This window comes from Budorcas taxicolor, chromosome 5, assembly GCF_023091745.1.
Source record: "Budorcas taxicolor isolate Tak-1 chromosome 5, Takin1.1, whole genome shotgun sequence".
Lineage (NCBI taxonomy): Eukaryota > Metazoa > Chordata > Mammalia > Artiodactyla > Bovidae > Budorcas > Budorcas taxicolor.
Window position 1 is genome coordinate 90,035,068 of NC_068914.1, and position 19,391 is coordinate 90,054,458.

Consider the following 19,391-nt stretch of genomic DNA (forward strand, 5'->3'; position numbering starts at 1 on the left):
TATGGTTGTTCTAAACTTTAGATCAGAAAGGTTCCACTATGATAGCTTATCAAAGGGGCAGTGAAGAGTCTGCTTTTCTCCTGGTTTCGCTGGTAACCAATGTGTCAACCTGACATCAATCTATAACTGGCAACCTACCCCTATAACTGGCTTGCTCCCCATAGCAAAGACTTCATAACATGGTGGGGTGTTGCTCCAGGACTTTGCTTCAGATAAGTAAGATTCCCATCCATTCAACCATCTACATCTTTGTCGATGACAGGGCTCTTTCTTCGGTCTTGAGGCTGGTCAGGCACAGGGCTTGTAGACCTACAGGGTACAGCCCAACAATCACCCTGCTCTAAATTTCTATCATATTTAATGTCAGCACCATCTGTTATTTTAATGTTTCCAATTTCCTACTTCTTTGTGTTTGTCTCATTGACTCAAATATAAGATGGGGAGTTTTTCCTTATCTTTCTTTCCTCCTGGCTAATGAGGACTAGACCAGCGTCAGGCACACAGAAGTCGCTCTTGTGAGAGACTGACTCATGGGAAGAAGTGACTTTTAGTAAATTTATGGAAAGGTTGTAGGTGCCCATATCAGGATTTCAGGACAGAACCTCTATCAGAATGTCAGAACTTTTAATTTATTTGAAATTAATTCAATTAATTTAAATCATTATGATGAATGATGCTTTTGCCAGCACCTAGTAACATCGTGTGACAAATAGAGACATCTAGGAAAGTGGATTATCTCAAAAGATCAAGGTAGAGTTTTGGTTCTGTTTGTGGGTGTGAAAAAATGAAAGAAGGAAGCATTTGTGGCTCTTGAGGTTAAGTGATGCTGGCTTCCAGCTCTTTCCCTCAATCCCCTTCATTGTGTATGTCATTGTCGAGAATACTAAACCACCAGGGTGATGCAGGGGAATCCCATAGGCAAACATGATAGTAGAACATGTTCTCAGAAAGGTCTCTGGAAGAGATTTTCTGGACATCCTGGCTACCCAGTAGTGTCTGAAAGTCGCTCAGTTGTGTCTGACTCTGCGACCCTGTGGACTATACAGTCCATGGAATTCTCTGGGCCAGAATACTAGAGCAGGCAGCCGTTTCCTTCCCCAGGGGGTCTTTCCAATCCAGGGATCAAACCCAGGTCTCCCACCTTGCAGGGAGATTCTTTACCATCTGGGCCACCAGGGAAGCCTAGTGGTATGCATGTGATAAGGTCCCCCAAGTCAACCTGGTGCCAAATAATTCAGTCATTCATTCTGGGATCTTGTGTGAGAATATAAGAAAAATTCTCTACTCTATCTCAACTACAGTGAGTGTAGCCAACCACAAATATTTCCAAAGAAGTCACAAAAATTTTAATGTTATAAGAAAGTCAGAGGGTCAGGATAGGGCCTAGACCAACACATTCATAAGAGGCAAAGAAAGTTGCCTAGAGGCACGTATCCAAAATCTTTCCTCTACAAGCCTGTCTTTTTGTATCAGCTTCCCACTAGTCATTCCTTTGAGCTAAAATGTTAAAGACTTATGCAAAAATGCCTATTGGCAGTTAGAATTTCTTAGCTATTAGTGCTTGGTTAGCCATGATTGTCTCAGTTGCTTCCCTTGTGGCTCAGTAGTAAAGAATTCGCCTGTCCATGCAGGAGAGGCAGGTTCGATCTCTGGTTTGGGAAGATTCTCTGGTGAGAGAAATGGCAATCCACTCCAATATTCTTGCTTGGGAGAGCCCCTGGACAGAGGAACCCGGTGGGCTACAGTCCAGAGTCAAGAAGAGTCAGACACAACTTAGGGACTGAAAAAACAACAACAATAACAACAAAGTGTTTCAAATAATTACCTGCTGCCACAATGGGTAGTGGAAACAAAGGTCAGAACAATCTTTAATAAGGTTTGGGACAAGCGGTAAGGTCCAGGGTATGGCATGTTTCTGCTGAGGCTGTGCCTCCATGGGGGAAACGCTGGACACCCTGAGCAGTCTGGGCTCAACATAAGGTGGAAGAGAACGGGTCTAGTAAAGAAGGTGAGTTGTGGCTGCCGTTGTGGGTTTGTTAGCCAGGTTTGTTTGCCTGAGCGCAGTAAGACAAAATCCTGAGGTGCCAGGGTTTGGAGCAAAGGCAGGGTTTATTCCCAAGGCAGTCAGGAGAGGAGATGGGAGAACAGGTATCAGACCACGCTCCCTGAAAGCGAGGGGCTCAGGGTATTTATGGGATGAGGAATGAGGCTGCAGAGTGGTTTGAGGCATGGGAAGCCTGGGGAAAGGTGATTGAAAAAAGGTGCAGTGGTTGTGGTTCTGGGCAGGTGTAATTAAGCTCCAGGCCTCTGCACGTTCAAATGTAGAGGTGCTTAGCACCATCTGAGCGTGGAGTTTTTGGCCTCTCTGAGGTCAAATGATCATGAGTGGATCCTCACGCATATCCAGTTGGAGAGTCCGTGGTCCTAACTAGTCTCAACCAGTTCAGTTCCAACTAGACACAGCTGATTCCACGTTCCTGGAAAACCGTTTGGGCAAATATTGTTTAGGTTACAAGACACTTGGAGGACATGCAAGTCTTAAAATGAGCTTGAATAGTGAAGGCAGGTGAAATGGATTTGATGAACTATTACCCACAGCTTCAGTTTTTCATCTAGAGTGCCCTCAGGATGACCTGGTAACTGTGCAGAGAGTGGGAAAGCTGTGAAGCTGGGTAGTCTTTGGAGCTGGGTCACTCTGGGGGCATGTGTGTCTGCACGTGGTGGTAAGAACTGGATAACTTTTGTGATACATGAAGACTGCATCCTTTTTGAGAAGACTTCTTTGAGTGAAATTCCAGGTCTGTTCTTAGCTCAGAGAATGAACCACAGCAAGGCTGGGACCACATAGGTGCAGACTTTATCCTTCACAAAATAAAGAAGGGGATGGTTTGTTCCTTATGTCTTTTTGATATCCATGGCACTCTTCTATTTCCTTGTCATTCTCTCTCAATCTCTGCTCCTAATGGAGAGGGAGACTTCCTATTAAAAACACTCTCTTGGTTCAGTTTGAGTAATCATGTCATTTGTTGGATGTTATGTAGAATAGCCATCACCTCACTTCTTGCTCTTTTCATTTTACTCCAGGCCATCCCTATAAAGTGTTGGAGAATATGTGTGTGTGTGAGAGGGAGAGACAGACAGACAGACTCAGACAGACCACAATATTTAATGGAATTACAGGGGGAAGCAAATAAAAGCTTACCTGTCCATGCTCCCTGCTCTGGTGGAATCGACCATGTAGTTGGGGAGATAGGGAAATAGTCAGGCAGTTCACATTCAAATTCACATGTGCCATGGTAGGAATGAGCACAAGGTACTGTGTGACTTAGTGGGAGAGAAAGTGGTATAGATTCATGGATTCCAGGAAACTTTCTTTGCTAACCAAATCTTTGCTTTGCCTGGATCACTAATATCAGAAATCCTATCATTAGAGATGCATTTAGCATGACACCTCACTCTGAGATAGCATGGGGAGGGAAAAAACCCTTCATGAGCCCCAAAGTTGTCATTGTGTAGCTGTGTGACTTGGAGAAAGTTATTTTGCTTTCTGATCCTCGTATTTCTTCTCTGCAGAATTTGGAATAACATAATTTGAGAGGTTATTATGAAGAGAAATGAGATAAAACATAGGCAGCAGCTGAAAATTATGGATGATACCAATTTTATGCTTTATGACTCTTTATAAAAGAGTCTGAGGAAGAGGTTGGAGCTAGAGAGATGATGGTGAATGAAATGATGTGGAAGGGAAGAGATGAAGGTCCCAAAGCACCCTTGTTTTATTCCACAGTTTTGCTTCAAATCAATTCTAACTGAAGATAATAGTTTTTGAGAAATGCAAACAATTGACCCCATTATTATTAATGAGGAAAAGGAAAGAAAGATTAGAATGTGTGACTCAGTCAGTCATGCTGTCCATGGATAAACTGCCTCTTTTCTTTCCAACAGAAACTATACTGACAGCATCAAATGTCCTTTCTTTTTTTCTCAGTCTCAGGATCTGCTGTCTATGGGGTCGCACAGAGTTGGCCACGACTGAAGCGACTTAGCAGCAGCAGCAGCAGGATCTGGTAGAGTTTCTGAAAGCCCAACAGGGGCATATTTTCATGGTTGGCTAACAGCCTGAAAATGTTTAAGTGGTTAGCAGAAAAAATAAGATTCAGAGACCAAAAGGAATCCAGGTTAAAGAATTTTAATTCAATTCTTAGGGAGCCCGAAAACAGAGCTTCTGGGTGGGGCTGCAGGATTGGGAATGGGGAGAAGAGCCCAACAGTGAACTGCAAGGAGTGTTTGTATGCAAGAGAGTTTAAAAGGTCGTGCCAAAGATCTTCCTCAAGCAAGAATGTCTCTTGTCCCATCCTTGATGCTTTTGGATAAAGTCCTGCGTTGGGGTCAAATTCAGCATAAACAATTCTCATCCGTGCTTTCCTCTGTTGAGAACATGTGGAGATGAGGACAGTCTACACTGAAGCTGAGGATGTCCGTTTTCATTACTCAGTTGCCTCCAGATGTCTGAGTGTCTGAGTAGAAGGGTTTTGGTCTTACTCAGTTCATGCTCCTTCTCAGGCTCTGTTGAGAAGCTGTCAAAGCAACTAGAATGTTTGTTTTCTAGCAGTTTTCACTTAGCAGATCTCTGTCTTAGGTGAGAAGGTCAATTCTATGAGGACAAAATCCAGGAGCCAACAATTCCCTTTTACCCCTCTCTCCAAAACATATAGGCTCTGTGCCCCCAGCATGCCATTCTTATCCCTTCCCCGCACTGCACCACAGGGGAAGCCATGTGTCATCTCTATTCCAATTAGTTACCCACCCCATCACCCCATCCACTTCTGCCCCCCCACCCCACCCCCCCGCCCAGTCATTTCAGCTGGAGCAGAGGAGGAGGAGTAATCCCTGAGAACAGAATGGAACCTGCTGGGCTCATGAAATGACTAAAAGGAGAAAGTTGGTTAGAAGCCTTTTGGCTACTGAGATATAATCAATGGCAGCAGTCTAGTGAGTCCTTCCAAAGCTTCTAAATTTGGCCTCAGTTTCCCTCAGAGTCACCGTTTCCTATTTCATTGATCTCTTTCTCCTAAGTGGCTGCAGCTTCTCAGGGCCCCCCTCCCCCCACATATGGCACCTCTACACTCTAGATATGCCGACTGTTAGGCAGACCATTCAGGCTGATCACCAGCACTCTATGGGACTATGACTCACAGATCACTCATTCCTAAAACATTTTAAGTAGCTGACATTTTTTTTCTTTATGCTGAATTGTCTGAAAATATTAAATATCTTTTTTGTCACAAACTCAAACTAGCATTAACTCTAAATCTTACCCATTGGTGGCTCAAGTATATTTGGATTCTGACCATTCTCTTCATTGTTTGTTTGTTTCGTGTTTTTGAAACATTTTTAAATTTTATTTATTTAACATTTAACAATTTATATACTTTTTGGCCATGCCACAGGATATGTGGGATCTTAGTTCCCTGACCAGGGGTAGAACCCACGCCTCCTGCAGTGGAAGCTTGGAGTTCTAACCCCTGGCCTGTCTTCCTTGTTTCTTATGGCACCAGCACCCCAGCTGTTGCTGTCACAGTCTCCTAGCTCGTCTCCTTGCTGCCAGTTTCTGCCTCTTGGATTCATGCTCCAATAACTCTCAGGCTATCTTTTTAGGTTATTGCTTTATACAAGTCCCTTCCATGCACAACTGTCTGTGCATGCTAAGTCACTTCAGTCGTGTACAACTCTTTGAGACGCCATGGACTGTAGCCTGTCAGGCTCCTCAGTCATGGGATTCTCCAGGTGAGAGTACTGGCGTGGGTTGCTGTGCCTTCCTTTAGGAGATCTTCCCCACCCAGGGATCGGTAGTGGCTCTCTATTGCCCACTGTCTCAAGTCCAGACTGTTCTGGCTGGTATTCAAAGCTGCTGTTACCCTACCTACCCCCACCTCACCTTTGCCACCATTTCTCAACACCATTCCATTCTAATCTAACTAGTCATTTCAGTTCTATAAGCTCCATCTCCAGGGTTTGTTTTCCCTCCCGTTTCCTCTTCTTAGGAAACCCTCTTCCATTCTTTAAACTGATCACAAAATTAATAATATGAACAGTTTTACTCAGATTCAACATCTTGCAGTCTTGAATGAGTTTCCAGTATCAGTTTCTAATCAGATACCTCTACTGGAATGGTTATAATTCCATTATAACATGTTTTATTCCTTTAATGTTAACTTGTAGATTAACACTACATAGAATATTATTTTTCTCTTTGAGTAATCACCATCTCCGTTATACTCTGAGTGCTCTGAAAGCAAGAAATTCCCCTTATTCATTTGTGCACCCCTAGTGTCCGTCCCGTGCCTGGGACATAGCACTTGAATTAAAAATGTTATCAAATCAATTGTATTAATAAGCATCTTGAGGTCAGGGCCATGTCTTATTCATTTTGCATCCCCCAAAGCCCAAGACAGTACTAGGCACATGGCAGATATTCAGCTCTCATTATTGCATTGAGTTCTCAAGATAAAGAAGTAGGAATTATCATACTTGGAGAGACTAAATGTAGGATGTGTAGGATGAGCTCTAGAAATCAACAAGTATGGCCTTGGCTTTGTCCATAACCTAAGAAGAGGAACCTGAATAGAGAGTGAAGATCAACCCTTCTGGAGAAGTATAGAACTGAGCAGAAACAGCCCTGGAAATTATTGTCCGAATTAGAGAAAAATGTGGACAGGGTCACTGCTGAAAATGTGTCACTGATTCTGAGGAATAGTGATGTTAAAACTTTCATTACTGTAACATACACATAGAAAATTATGTTCTAAGCACAGTGCCACAGACAGCCTGTGCTCTTATGGAGCTAATGTTACAATGGGCAAATGAATAAGTGAATAAATAATACAGATTCCCCCTTTTCTCATCCAGCACACGGTGCTGCCGCTGCTCTACTTCCTGGTAAGCCTCATTCAGATATTTCCTCTTTGACCCATTCAACTGTATGTTTCCACTTGTTTGTCACTTATTGTTAACTCCCCTCTCTTCTAGCATTTTAAGTATTACAATACTATTTCCATCTGGTTCTTGTATATAATTCCCTCCCTACTCATTGAAGGGCCTGTAAGTACTTCTAATTTTTCTAAATCTGCATTCATGGACTAACATGAGGTCAATTTCAATTCTAGTTCTCCAGTCAGTATTCAGTTACTTCTTCTGTTTCCTCTCAAAAGTACTTCCTCCCACTTCAGATGAATCCTAAGGCCACTATACCAAATTACTACGTTAACTATTATTGTATTTTTTAAAAGTGGTAAGCATGGGTTCAAGAATCCTGACTTGGTACTATATTCTAATAGAAACAAAACAGATATTTGTTAAAGAAACTGAAATAGATTAGCTTAGTTCGCCTGGTTGTCAAGAATTTGGAAGTAATAACAAAATAGCACTTCTTCTTAAAACATACTGCATTTCAGACTTGCTGCTGATTTAGAGGGAAATCTTGTCCAACTGACCTGAATTGGTGACGCTTCACCCTATTTATAGCACAAACAGCATTTGAATTAGGACAGTGACAAAGGGAAAGGGGGCATTTTCTCAGGACTGACATTTGTGATATTTTAAAACCAAATCACCCCAGAATTGGAACTGTATTTTATCAGTTGTGTTTTAACAAGTTCAACAGGGTCAAGAAAACCTAGGAAAGGTCTAGTTTACTTGGGCCACAATTTTCCCATCAGAGACAGAAAGTTTGGTAAAACTGCACTAAGATACACAGAATTTTCAATATGAATTTTTGAAGCAACATTTAAAAATACAATTTAACCTGGGCAAAAGATTGTGAGAAAAACTGATAATCCTAAAACTGATTGGAGAGTTGGGATAAAAGATTCACTGATAATAGGCAATTAGCAATGACTTCAAATATCTGGTGGCATAAGCAAATGTGAATTAGGATTTTTAATAGTGATTTGACTTCCCTTTCCTAGTTCAAATAAGCAATGAAAAGAGAGACTGGGATGGATCTACAGATTTAAAAAATCTATGCTAGTAAAGGATAGACGTTAAGGACAGACGTAACAAATTCTGTGTTTATGCCCTAGAGTAGTGAGAAATTGCGTAAACATTATTTTCTTTTATCATTTAAGTCAGTTTGAGTACTGGGTATTACTAGAGAGGAACCTGTACTCATTTATATTATGACATATACCCGTGGGTATAGTGTTCCCTTTAAGATGAAGTAAAGTACAGATTTACAAGGTTTAGTCCTCAGGAAGGAGAGAAAGGTGCCTATGGTTAACAAGTGTCTTTGTGGGCAAAGTGTTAAGAAGGAGGGTGGACATGGTAGGAAGTTGTCCTGGGTGCTGACAGGGTTATTTTCGAGCAGAACTGAAAAGCAGAGAAAGTCCATGTTTAGGAACGCTAGCTAGTCTCCCAGGGATGGCGGAGCCTAGTGGGCTGCCGTCTATGGGGTTGCACAGAGTCAGACACGACTAAAGTGACTTAGCAGCAGCAGCAGCTAGTCTCCAGCTTGTTCTTTGCTGCGTACTTTTAGCTCTCCTCTCTAGCGACCTTGAAGAAAACCACATACTTGTTTTGTTTTTAGGAAATGAGCATCCCATAATCTCTTTCTCCAAGCCAAGTTGGTATTCATTCACAACCAAGGGAAAGTGATTAATAACAGCTTAACATCTTCTACTGTGATGTAGCTAGGAATTAAAAATATAACCAGACCTCAGGGAGACAATTTGGAAACACTATCAAAGGGTATAAAAGAAGATCTTATTTATGTAGCCGAGAGATGGTAAATGCTCTGGAATGGAATGAATTCATATTGTAAAGATGCTAATTCTCTCTGAATTAGTCTTTAACTTAAACGATACTCTAAAGTTTCCGCAGCTTTTTTCCAGGAACTTGACAAATCTGTTATAAAATTTATGTAAAATGTATGCCAAAAGTTCATAAATAGCTAAGCCAGCCTTGAAAAAGTAAAGAAAAGAGGGTAGATGTCTAGATATAAAGACTCAGTAATAAAATACCGAACTGGCTCAAGAACAAAAAGAGAAAACCAAATACATCAATGGGAAAAAAGCAGAGAGCTCAAAGATAACTGTTTATTAATGAGAAATTCACATATGATAAAGGACTCACTGTTTTAGTAACTGTGTTGGGAAAACTGTCTCATTAAGTGGAAAAAATAAAACCGATTCCCTACTTTCCATCATATACAAAAGGCATTAAAAACCTGATTGTGAAAGGTAAAATTATACGGTAAATACAAGAAAAGACAGAGAAATGTGTCTAAGGTCCTTTGTGACCTAAGGATGAAGGGAGACTTTTTCCACAAAACCTTGGCAAGTACAAATCATACAATGAAAAAAAGAAATTTAAGATGACATCCAAATCACATTTTCTGTTCAACAGAGGAGAAGTAGACAAAGTTAATAGGCCAGACACAAACTGGGAGAAGAGTTTGTTACGTGTACAACCCAAAAGAAAATAATACATAAAATATATAGGGTACACTCACAAATTATCACTAACAATAACAATGAAAGACCAAAGCCCATTAAAAAATGGGCAATTGATATAAACAATCGATTTATAAAAAAGGACTGTAGTGGCTGCAAACATATGAAAAATGCTAATTTTAACAATGAGATGCCATTTTAAACCTCTAAAAAAACCTGAATGATGTCAAGTGTGTGTGTGTATCTTAGAAAACAGAAATATTACTTCACTGATATGAGAGAATAAATCAATACTGACTCTGCTGTGTCTAGTAAATGAAGTTATGTCTATGGCCCAGTAGACCTATTCCTGGGTAACTATTTCAAAAATACTCCCCAAAATTACCATTAAAATGACTTGGATGAAATGAGGTTGCTTAGTGCTGTGATGGGAGAAGGCAATGGCACCCCACTCCAGTACTCTTGCCTGGAAAATCCCATGGACGGAGGAGCCTGCTGGGCTGCAGTCCATGGGGTCGCAACTGAGTGACTTCACTTTCACTTTTCACTTTCATGCATTGGAGAAGGAAATGGCAACCCACTCCAGTGTTCTTGCCTGGAGAATCCCAGGGACGGCGGAGCCTGGTGGGCTGCCGTCTATGGGGTCGCACAGAGTTGGACACGACTGAAGCGACTCAGCAGCAGCAGCAGTGCTGTGATGTCTGTAGAGCAGTGAAGCAGAGGTGGTTTACAAGTAATAAGTCATAAGACGTGGGAACCAATAATAAAATGTGGAGACACAGGATAGAATGTCATGTTAGGGACAGGACCTACACACAGCAACACAAATAGATTGCAAGAACACAGTGTGAGTGAAAGGTTAAGAAAGAGAACCATTTCTATAAAATAAAAATTGTACCCCCACTAAACAGCAGTTTACAAGGATGAATATATATTTACAAATGTATGCCAAATACATGAAAGCAGTTGTTTATAGCAGGCTTAGGGGTGGTGGTGGGTGGTGGGTGCAGAGGGAAGGAGAACAATGAGGGTAGGAGCTCACACACACACACACACACACACACACACACACACACAAATATACACACACAGAAGGAACCTCATAGGGAACAACGCTCGTGTAAGTTGTACTGAGGAGTATGATGAATACAAAACATCTTACCTGAGCTACCTAAAGTCCTGCTTCTAGCAAGAAATGTACTTTAAAGGAATGGACTGGATTTCCAAGCATCGGCCAATGAGTCAGGAAGGAGTGTAATCATGCAGCCAGCGATAGTCATCATTCATCACCTGCCATGTGTCTGGCACTGTTCTAGGTGCTGGGATGGTGTTTGAATGAGACACAAAGCCTGCCTCGGGCTGGAGACTAGAAATGGTTCTCTTTCTTAATCTTTCACTCACACTCTGGTTACCCTTGGCCAGTCTGCATTAGGCCAGGCAGATTTTTCCATGTAGCTAAGATCAACCACGGGTACAGTCTATCTGTCTGGGGCCAGGGAGCATGATGCTCCGGTTGCCCTTTATCCAGTGTGGCTTCTGGAAGAGACTTGAAAATTCACAAAGAAATAACTTTAGAGAAGACACATTACTAATCTGGAATTATTTAGCACACATATGTCTCTATGAATAGTTGTTTTCACAGAAGCAGTTTTATGATGTATCTACTATCTCTCCTAACAGCACATACCTGTGAGACTCCTTGTATGATGGTTTGGAAATCCACATACAGCCCTAGAGCAGACTTTCCCCTTCGTAGGCCTTGTCAAGCTCACTAAAAAATCGAAGATCTTGGCTCTATTAACACTATCTTACTAATAAGATGGTTGTTCATCAGGGCCACCTAATGAACAATAGATGTATTGCTGCTACGAAAGACTGGTTTGCAATTTTTTTTGCATTCTATTTTTGTTTCACAGCTATTTATTCCTTATACAGGAACACTAATGAAGCTGGCGAGTAGTACTGGGTCAAACCCCAACATAAGAAGGCAATTCCCAAATTACCTCCATGCAGGTTCCCAAAGACACTTAGTAAATTATTTAATCTATTTATCTATTCATTCAATATGCTCTTATCAAGTCCTTCCTATGTGTATAGCCCTGTTCTAAGTGCTGGAGATACAAAGATGAAAGAGAGAGATAGACTTTTCCCTCAAGAGCATATAATTTAATAATGTCAGAATTTATTTTCTGCTGGGAACAAAATTATGTATGTTTGTAAGGTTCCCAGGCAAACCAACAGAAGCCTGATTTAATCCATTATATAGTTTAACTCTATATAGAGAGCTTAACTATGCATAGAGTTAAGAGCTTAACTCTTAACTCAAATGCTGATATAATTATATAGCATTTTGGACAAAAATGGTTATATCATATATAGTAGGAAATTGGAAAAGAGGAGTTTTCTCATCTGGCACTCATGAATCAGCTCGAACAAACTTGTGCAGCGGGTATGGTTTTTGTGTACTCTCCCTAACCTTCCCTTTTAATTACCTTCCCAAATGCTTGGTGTCCTCATGCTGTCTTAACTCTTCACTGTGGCCCCTTGCCGAAGGCCTGTGCAATCTCACAAAATGCTCAGATTTCTACAATTATTCACATACCTTCTTTGATGTGCCTGATCCAAGCTTGTTGCAAAAAGAAAAATCTGATCAAACTAATCTGCATGAATTTACATTCCTTCCCTCAGCAATAGATCAGTGCCCTTGTTCCCTGATCCCACCTCCTTGGGAAGGTTTCAGGTTTAGGTATTATTTAGAGTTCAATGTATTTTAATAAAAACCACCTGTAATCATTAAATTGCCAGATTCTCTTCTTTAGACTTTCATGTATCTAATAAAAAGTGTTATAAGGTTTTTGGAAATGTTTTGGGGGGGACTTGTGTGTTGTTTAGAATGAGTGCAGGTAAAATGAACTACTTGACTGTATTCTCAAAATACTTGCATGTTAAGAAAAATACCGATCAGATTGTTCAGCATTAATATTTTCAAGTTTAAATTGATATTGATTATGATTTAATGAAAAATTTAAGATATATTTGCATCTATTGTAATTGTTTGGTCACTTAAAAAATGCCATAGAATGGGAGGAAAGTTATGTTAGCCAATACTGCTATTTTAAAATTTAAGTCTTCTTCAGCATTCATCATATTTTTTTAAAAAGGACATAAAATTTTAAAAAATAGAATTGTCTCCAAGCTGCCATTACTGCTTATTTTAAAGTAAAGGATATAGGTCCTTTTTTTTTGATCACCTCTAAAGAGATAAGAATCTATGAAGCTGCTAGGAAAATGAGTCCGTGACCAAAATGTTTACTCACTACAAGAGATCAGAAAATTTTAAACTAAACCTGGAATCTACAAAGACAAAGCAGTCATTTTCTTTGAAAAATATGTAGGGTTTAGAAACTTTCTGGGATTTGTCTGTAAAAGCACGCCCCGGGCCTAATAGTGACGTTTTAGGGAAATGCTGGCGTATCAAGGTGGGAAGGCTTGGAGGTGGTGCTCTGTGGTCCCCTTATGGTGGTTAGGTAGTTCTCAGAAGACAGCACTGGAAATTAGATAATTGCTGATGTCATATTTTTCACACACACAATTTGGTGTCCCGGGGGCTATAAAAGCAGCAGCTTCTACTTTCCTATCACAAGCAGAAGCCTCGAAACAGGTAAGTCCTCCAACGAACTTGGTAGGATTGGCTTGCTGGGTCTATTACTTCTGGATACTTAATTTTCCCCCTTAATGTTGATTTTGTTTCTCGTTCTCTTGATACTAGGTTCTTCTTCGCTAGTCACCCACTGCTCAGGTTTGCTTTGTCCACGATGGCTGCCCTGCAGAAGTATGTGAGCTCTCCCCTCGGGGCCGCTCTGGCCGCTGGCTGCCTCCTTGTCATGGTGCTGTGCGCCCAGGGAGGAGCGGCTGCACCCATCACGTCGCACTGTAGGCTCAACAAGTCCGACTTCCAGGAGCCCTACATCTTCAACCACACCTTCACTCTGGCTCAGGAGGTACTCATCTCAGTCTTTCTCTTTTGCATCTTATCTACTTGGAACCTGAATAGTTCTTAAAATTTCTCCAGAGGACATCTAAGATCTTTAACAGACGAACATTAGTCTCTACTGGTATACCTGTCATCACTTTTATGTCTCTTTTAAGGCTTTTTGGAGCTCAAGCTTTACCTCAAGACCTGCCATTTTTCCCTTTAGGATATGCACATTCAGTTTTACCCCCAAAGGAGCCATGTAGTAACCCATCTGACTGTTTATGGTTCCCTTTCCTCCTCTAAGCATTCTTTTATTTTTTGAAGAGCAAGAAATTCACATTTTCGAGCCCTTACTATGTTATGAGCTCTATTCTAGGAGCTTTAAATCCATTCTTTTTCTTTTTATTTTTTTACTGAAGTATAGTTCATTGACAGTATTATTTAAGTTCCAGGTATACAGCATAGTGATCCACAATATTTAGAGATTATTCTCCATTTATAGTTATTATAACATATTGGCTATATTACCTATGCTGTACATTATACTTTTCTATCTTATTTTTTTAATTTATTTTGAAGTATAGTTGGTTTACAGGGTCATGTTAGTTTCCAGTGTACAGCATACTGATTCGAGTCTATATATATGTATAAGTATACATATATATGTGTATATATAAAATATGTATATTCTTTTAGATATTCGTTCCCCTTATGGGTTATTATAAAATATTGAGTATGGTTCCTTGTACTATATGGTAACTTCTTGTTAATTATCTATTTTATACATTGTGGTGTATATATGTTAACCCCAAACTTCTAATTTATCCCTCCCCTCAACCCCTGAGCATCATTTTAAACCCATGAACTAAAGAGCCCTTTCTTTAGTCCTCACAGTGCTGCTCTGGGAAGAGGGGACAGAGTACAGCTCTCCTTACAGACATTTCTTCTAGCTTTATGATGTCCAGGCACTTAGTCTTTTCTTCTCTTGCAGGCTAGTTTGGCAGATAACATCACAGATGTTCGTCTCATTGGGAACAAATTGTTCCAGGGAATCAATGTAAGCCAGAGGCATGATGCCACTTGTGGTGACTTGGAGCGGTGGTGAGGATGGGCCGGGTCTTGTGGATGTCGCCTAACTTGAGCCCTGCTCTTTCACTTTCACCAGCAGGTGACGAAGCGCTGCTATGTGCTGAAGCAGGTGCTGACCTTTATTCTTGAAGAGGTGCTGTTCCCCCGATCTGATGAATTCCACCCCCATATGAAGAAGGTGGTGCCCTTCTTCTCCAAGCTCAGCAAGAAGCTGAGCCAGTGTGTAAGTTCTTCTCCAGCCTAAGTCCGATCCTCCCAGGTGCCTGCCTTTCATCTTTCTTCTGTGTGGAACCCTCTTCCTTCCCACCCCAGTGCCCCTTCCATGCTGGTAGTAAGAGGTGCCTCTGTCACACCATTACAGAAGTCATTTGGCATCACAATCTGTTTGCTTTTGCTTTAATTGAGTCACATTTTGAGTTGATTGTGATGGGCAGGGTCTGAAAGACCATAGGAGACTCATTTGTCCCTGGGAAAAAGCAATTCAGACTATGTGAGATGAGAAAGGTGTTGGGAGCTTTAAGGAAAAATACAAATGGTGCAAATGGATTCACTGAATATAAGTCGATGGAGGGAGGGGATGGGAAAGAGAGAAAGGGAGAAACAAGAAGATTTGATATTTGGCAGTGGGTGGGTGGATGAAGACTGCCTTTTGATACTGGAAGTGACAAAAACCAGAGGTGCATGAGCTTGATGCCTCTGAATATTGAAAACTAAGAAAAATATTTTGGTGGAGTAGGCTGAGCAAAGGGGGCCTAGTATTTATTGAGGAGGGCCCTGTTCACATGAGATATTTTATGTAGGTTTCTTGTTCTGAGCCCGTGTTTTTGATGAGGTGCCGTTATGGTTTTATTCTTGACAGGATTTGCATAAACCACTCCGCTCTTTCCACAAACTTCAACCTCAGTAGGGTTTCCCAAAGGTGAAGTGAGTTTCCGTGTAAGGGAAATGACTGGATTTTGGTGTCCCAGGGATTGAAGAGGTCAGAGAATCTAGGTCACTATTGATATCTAGGTCGTTGTGGGTAAAATTGCTAAGAACTTTAATTCCAGATGAATTGTAACATGCTTCAGTTAGGAAGGCTGAGTCTCAAAAAGCTTCAGCACAACAATGTTAAACTTGTTACTCTCACTTCCATTTTGCAGCATATTGAGAATGACAACCAGCACATCCAGAGAAACGTACAGAATCTGAAGAACACAGTGAAAAAGGTACTACTAACAACTCTTAGCGCTAAATCATTTGATAGAAGAGACAAATATTGTTTTTCTTCCTTTTCTTTCCCTTTTTCTCCCATGTCATGATTTTTTACTTGCCTCTCCTGCCACTGGGTTGATTATTTAGGTGCACATACATATAGATGTGTCTACATGTTTATAAGTCGGTTTCCAAATTTTGCAAATTCTAGAACTGGCTGGGAACTTAAGTCATCTAATATTGTCACCCATGTGCTAGGGATGGCCAGTGTCAGAGTCAGATTAGACTGCAGGACCTCTGAATCCCATCCAGGCCAGAAGTGCTGGATATTATAGTTAGTCTGGTTAGTTCTTAGGGAAATTTAAGATACCTACTGATTCATTTAGTCTGAAGAAGCATTTGTTCAAAACCAGAAAACTGGGTAAAACTCATTTGAAATAATTTTGAAGTCATTCACAGGATGATGTAAAACTTGGAGAAATATACCTAGAACAGCCATAATAAAAGAGCTGGACTTGCACACAGGATGAATTTCTGGAATGGTCTGATACTTATATTTAACTATTAAAATACCCAGCAGCTATTGGTTTTAATTTAAAAGTGAGAGTGAATGACCCCCCAGTTTCTTTTACGCAGTTTCAAATAGAATAGAAGTATTACTATTAGTAATGGATTCATTGTAGGGGAATGAATGTCCACACTGGAAGCCCTCTTTCTTCCTCTTTCCTTTTCCTTCTTTCCTGGTCTCTTCCTTCTCTCGACAATATGCTAGTGAGCATCTATCTGATATAGGTTAGTGTATATTTTGAGAGAGAATGATATGGTCAGGTGGCCTATTTGGGGGAAAAGAACAACAGGGGAAGGTTCAGCTCAGCTGCTGTGACTCATTCAAAAACCAGAGCTACCATAAGCAGCAGCAAAAGTGATGATTTGGCAAGCAGGTACAATTAAACCTCAGAAACAAGAAGGCTCTGGTTGATGGAATTTTCAGTAACAAGCGTAACCTCAGTTCCCTCTTTTTTCCATCTTGATTTTTTTAATAAAAAGTATCTCTTCCCGAATGTGATTTAATGAACATTGTCAATGTCTTCCTTTGATAACTGAAGGATTTGTTGTTTTTCATTGTGAAGATGAATTCTCTTGTCACAGAACGATTAGCTAGACACAGAGGGCTGAATATTAGCATGCCATGGCCAAGAAGTACTTTGCATTTCTGGTGTGAAAAATTCCTCCTATGAGCTTACTTTGTTGTCTTTAGTGGAGTGTGGGAGAGAAAAAGCTGATGGGGATTTGTGTGGGAAAACAGATTTTAAAGCTCTTAATCCATTTTAAGGGAATTGACTTTCACATTAGCAATCAGTTGCCATGTGAATGAGTCATTATACTTTTTTTTTTACCCTGTAGTTCCAGAAAGCCTAGTGAGAGAGGAATATTATTCAGAGAAATCTCAGCATGCATAAACACTGGTCAGCACTGTGAAATGGGAGGGCATCTTGAGGGGATAGTAATCCCCTGTCACTGAAGAAGAGCAGAAAGCAGGCTGTAGCAGAACAGAGAACAGACAGTAGAATTCTTTACCATCTTGGGAGCCTTTGAGATATTAAAAAATAGCTGTCATTATGTCAAAGGAAGTATCGGAAGGTGGAAAGATGGAAGAAAGCAGGAAGAGAAGGGCCCAAGTCTAGAGGAGGATGGTGACTTAGGGCTGCTGTTTCCTTTGAAATAATCTTGAACACATTTAATAGATTAGACAAGTTGCAGAGGAGGGGATTTAGACTTGTGTTCCCTCTCCCATGGGCTTTAAAAGACTCTTTTGCCTACTACTTGGAAGGAGGAGAAAAGAAAGTGTGTTAGACTCTGTATCTGGTCTTTCACTGTTAAAGCAACTAGATAGGAGGCATTTGATATTTCCCCCACAAAAGTGAAAACTTGTTTTCCCTCACCTTGGTCAAGAAAATGGAAACAGAAAAAGTCCACATGTTTTGGTAAATGTGGTAGTTTTGATTCAAGACTATTGGTCACAGTCGTGGGGCTCAGAGGCAGGGCAAGGAGGGATGAGTGGTGCTTGGGTCCCCTGGATCCCAGCAGAGCCTCTACCTGCTTGCTCTGGTTCAGCAGTGATTTAACACATCAACCAGCTGAGACTGATGCTCATAGGTGCCCTCTCAGATCAGGTCATATACTTTTGAAAAAGGGTATTATTACTAATCTTTTATAAAAGGCTAAAATTTGGTTTCTGTTCCAACAACCTAACCATCTCATCTCTCTCTAATTTGTTTCTCTTTAGAAAACATGGTATAAATGCTGAAATACTTGTGTGTTCTTATTTTCACAGCTTGGAGAGAGTGGAGAGATCAAAGTCATTGGAGAACTGAACTTGCTGTTTATAACCCTGAAACGTGAATGTGCTCAAGTAGAGCAAGGCTGGAATATGGATTACTAACCTTTCTCACCTGCTAAACAATAAGATCCCCTGAGGTTTTCTTTTATCAAAAGGAAAAGGGGAAGCCAAACTCCACAGTCCTGTGTAAATTCTAAAAAAAACCCTGGCTTAGCTTTAAAATGAGAACAATGTCACTTGTATCCATAAGATCAGAAGCTAGACCTTCCAAGCATATTAATAATTTTTTATTGTAGTCAGTGTTTTATACACAGAAATTTAACTATTTCCCCACAAAAAGATTACTTTCTATCTCTTTAGAAAAAGCCCCTAAATAACTTCATTTCCATAATCAATACTTTATATTTATGAATTAATTTATTGTTACAAGTATATGTCTTATTATTTATGTCACTTTACTAATATGAGTTTATTTATGGAAGCATTATAAAATATTTCTACTTAATTATAAGGTGAATAGTAATATTTATGATAATAATTATGGAGCTATTATTTAGTCTCAATAAACACATTGATATCCTAAATCTGGTCGCTTTGTGACTTTTTTCCCCTTTAATGTTTTCACTACCATCATCACCATCATCATCATGTAATCATTCCTATTTGCTAAATGGGTCCAAAAGCTTTTTATAAATGATTTTATTCCTGACTCTAAGCAAATGAGGTGCTATTAGTATTATCCCCTTTTACTGGTGAGAAAACTGAATCAGAAACATGTTTAAAATATTGTGTCACTATGAGTAGTTGAATCTTTTTAAGCTAGGTCTATCTGATTTCTAGGGGATCTTCTGTGTTACCTATATAGATTTATTGCGTTGATTCAGCATGTGATTCTGAAAGTAAAAAGGTAAGAAATTTAAAAGAATTCATCTGCATCATTAGCAGTTTGTGGATAAAAGAAAAGAATGATGCTGGAGGGGAAATACATATTGCCTCTGTTGATATAGATGAATTGCTTTTATTTCTAGGTTGAGCTTGTTAGGCAGGGCATCCTCCAGTTTGCCTGTGAGTCAGGAAGGAAAGGGGAAGCTGATTGAGTTTGGGGAGTCTCATCTGCTAGTGGAGTTTAGCCCTGACAGAGAAGTCATGTGAGTGGAAGATGAAACACACATGAGGGCAAAAGCTGGACGTTGTCAAGATTTGTGTAGCAGTACAGAGAAGAGAATAGAGATAAAAGTTGGACTAGGTTTGTCTAGAAGAATGGACAAACAACACCAGCACTGAAGCTTGTATAGGTCTTTCCATAGAAGGTGAAAGTTGGTGGTCAGCAGTCTAAAATGCT

General features: G+C 40.3%; 1 protein-coding gene across 1 annotated transcript; it reads left to right on the forward strand.

Moving 5' to 3' along the window:
* Positions 1-13,264: 13,264 nt before the first annotated feature.
* Positions 13,265-18,151, forward strand: IL22 (interleukin 22). The gene is made up of 5 exons (XM_052641339.1): positions 13,265-13,450; positions 14,417-14,482; positions 14,591-14,737; positions 15,657-15,722; positions 18,044-18,151. Exons 1-5 carry the CDS (start codon positions 13,265-13,267, stop codon positions 18,149-18,151), a joined length of 573 nt encoding a protein of 190 aa, XP_052497299.1.
* Positions 18,152-19,391: the final 1,240 nt, after the last annotated feature.

What these genes read in the sequence shown, in the direction of transcription:
- IL22 (XM_052641339.1), top strand. Translation starts at nt 13,265, where the DNA reads ATGGCTGCCCTGCAGAAGTATGTGAGCTCTCCCCTCGGGGCCGCTCTG. An exon ending in AATTGTTCCAGGGAATCAAT is followed by an intron (nt 14,483 to 14,590) that starts GTAAGCCAGAGG and finishes CACTTTCACCAG; the next exon opens with CAGGTGACGAAGCGCTGCTA. An exon ending in GCAAGAAGCTGAGCCAGTGT is followed by an intron (nt 14,738 to 15,656) that starts GTAAGTTCTTCT and finishes TCCATTTTGCAG; the next exon opens with CATATTGAGAATGACAACCA.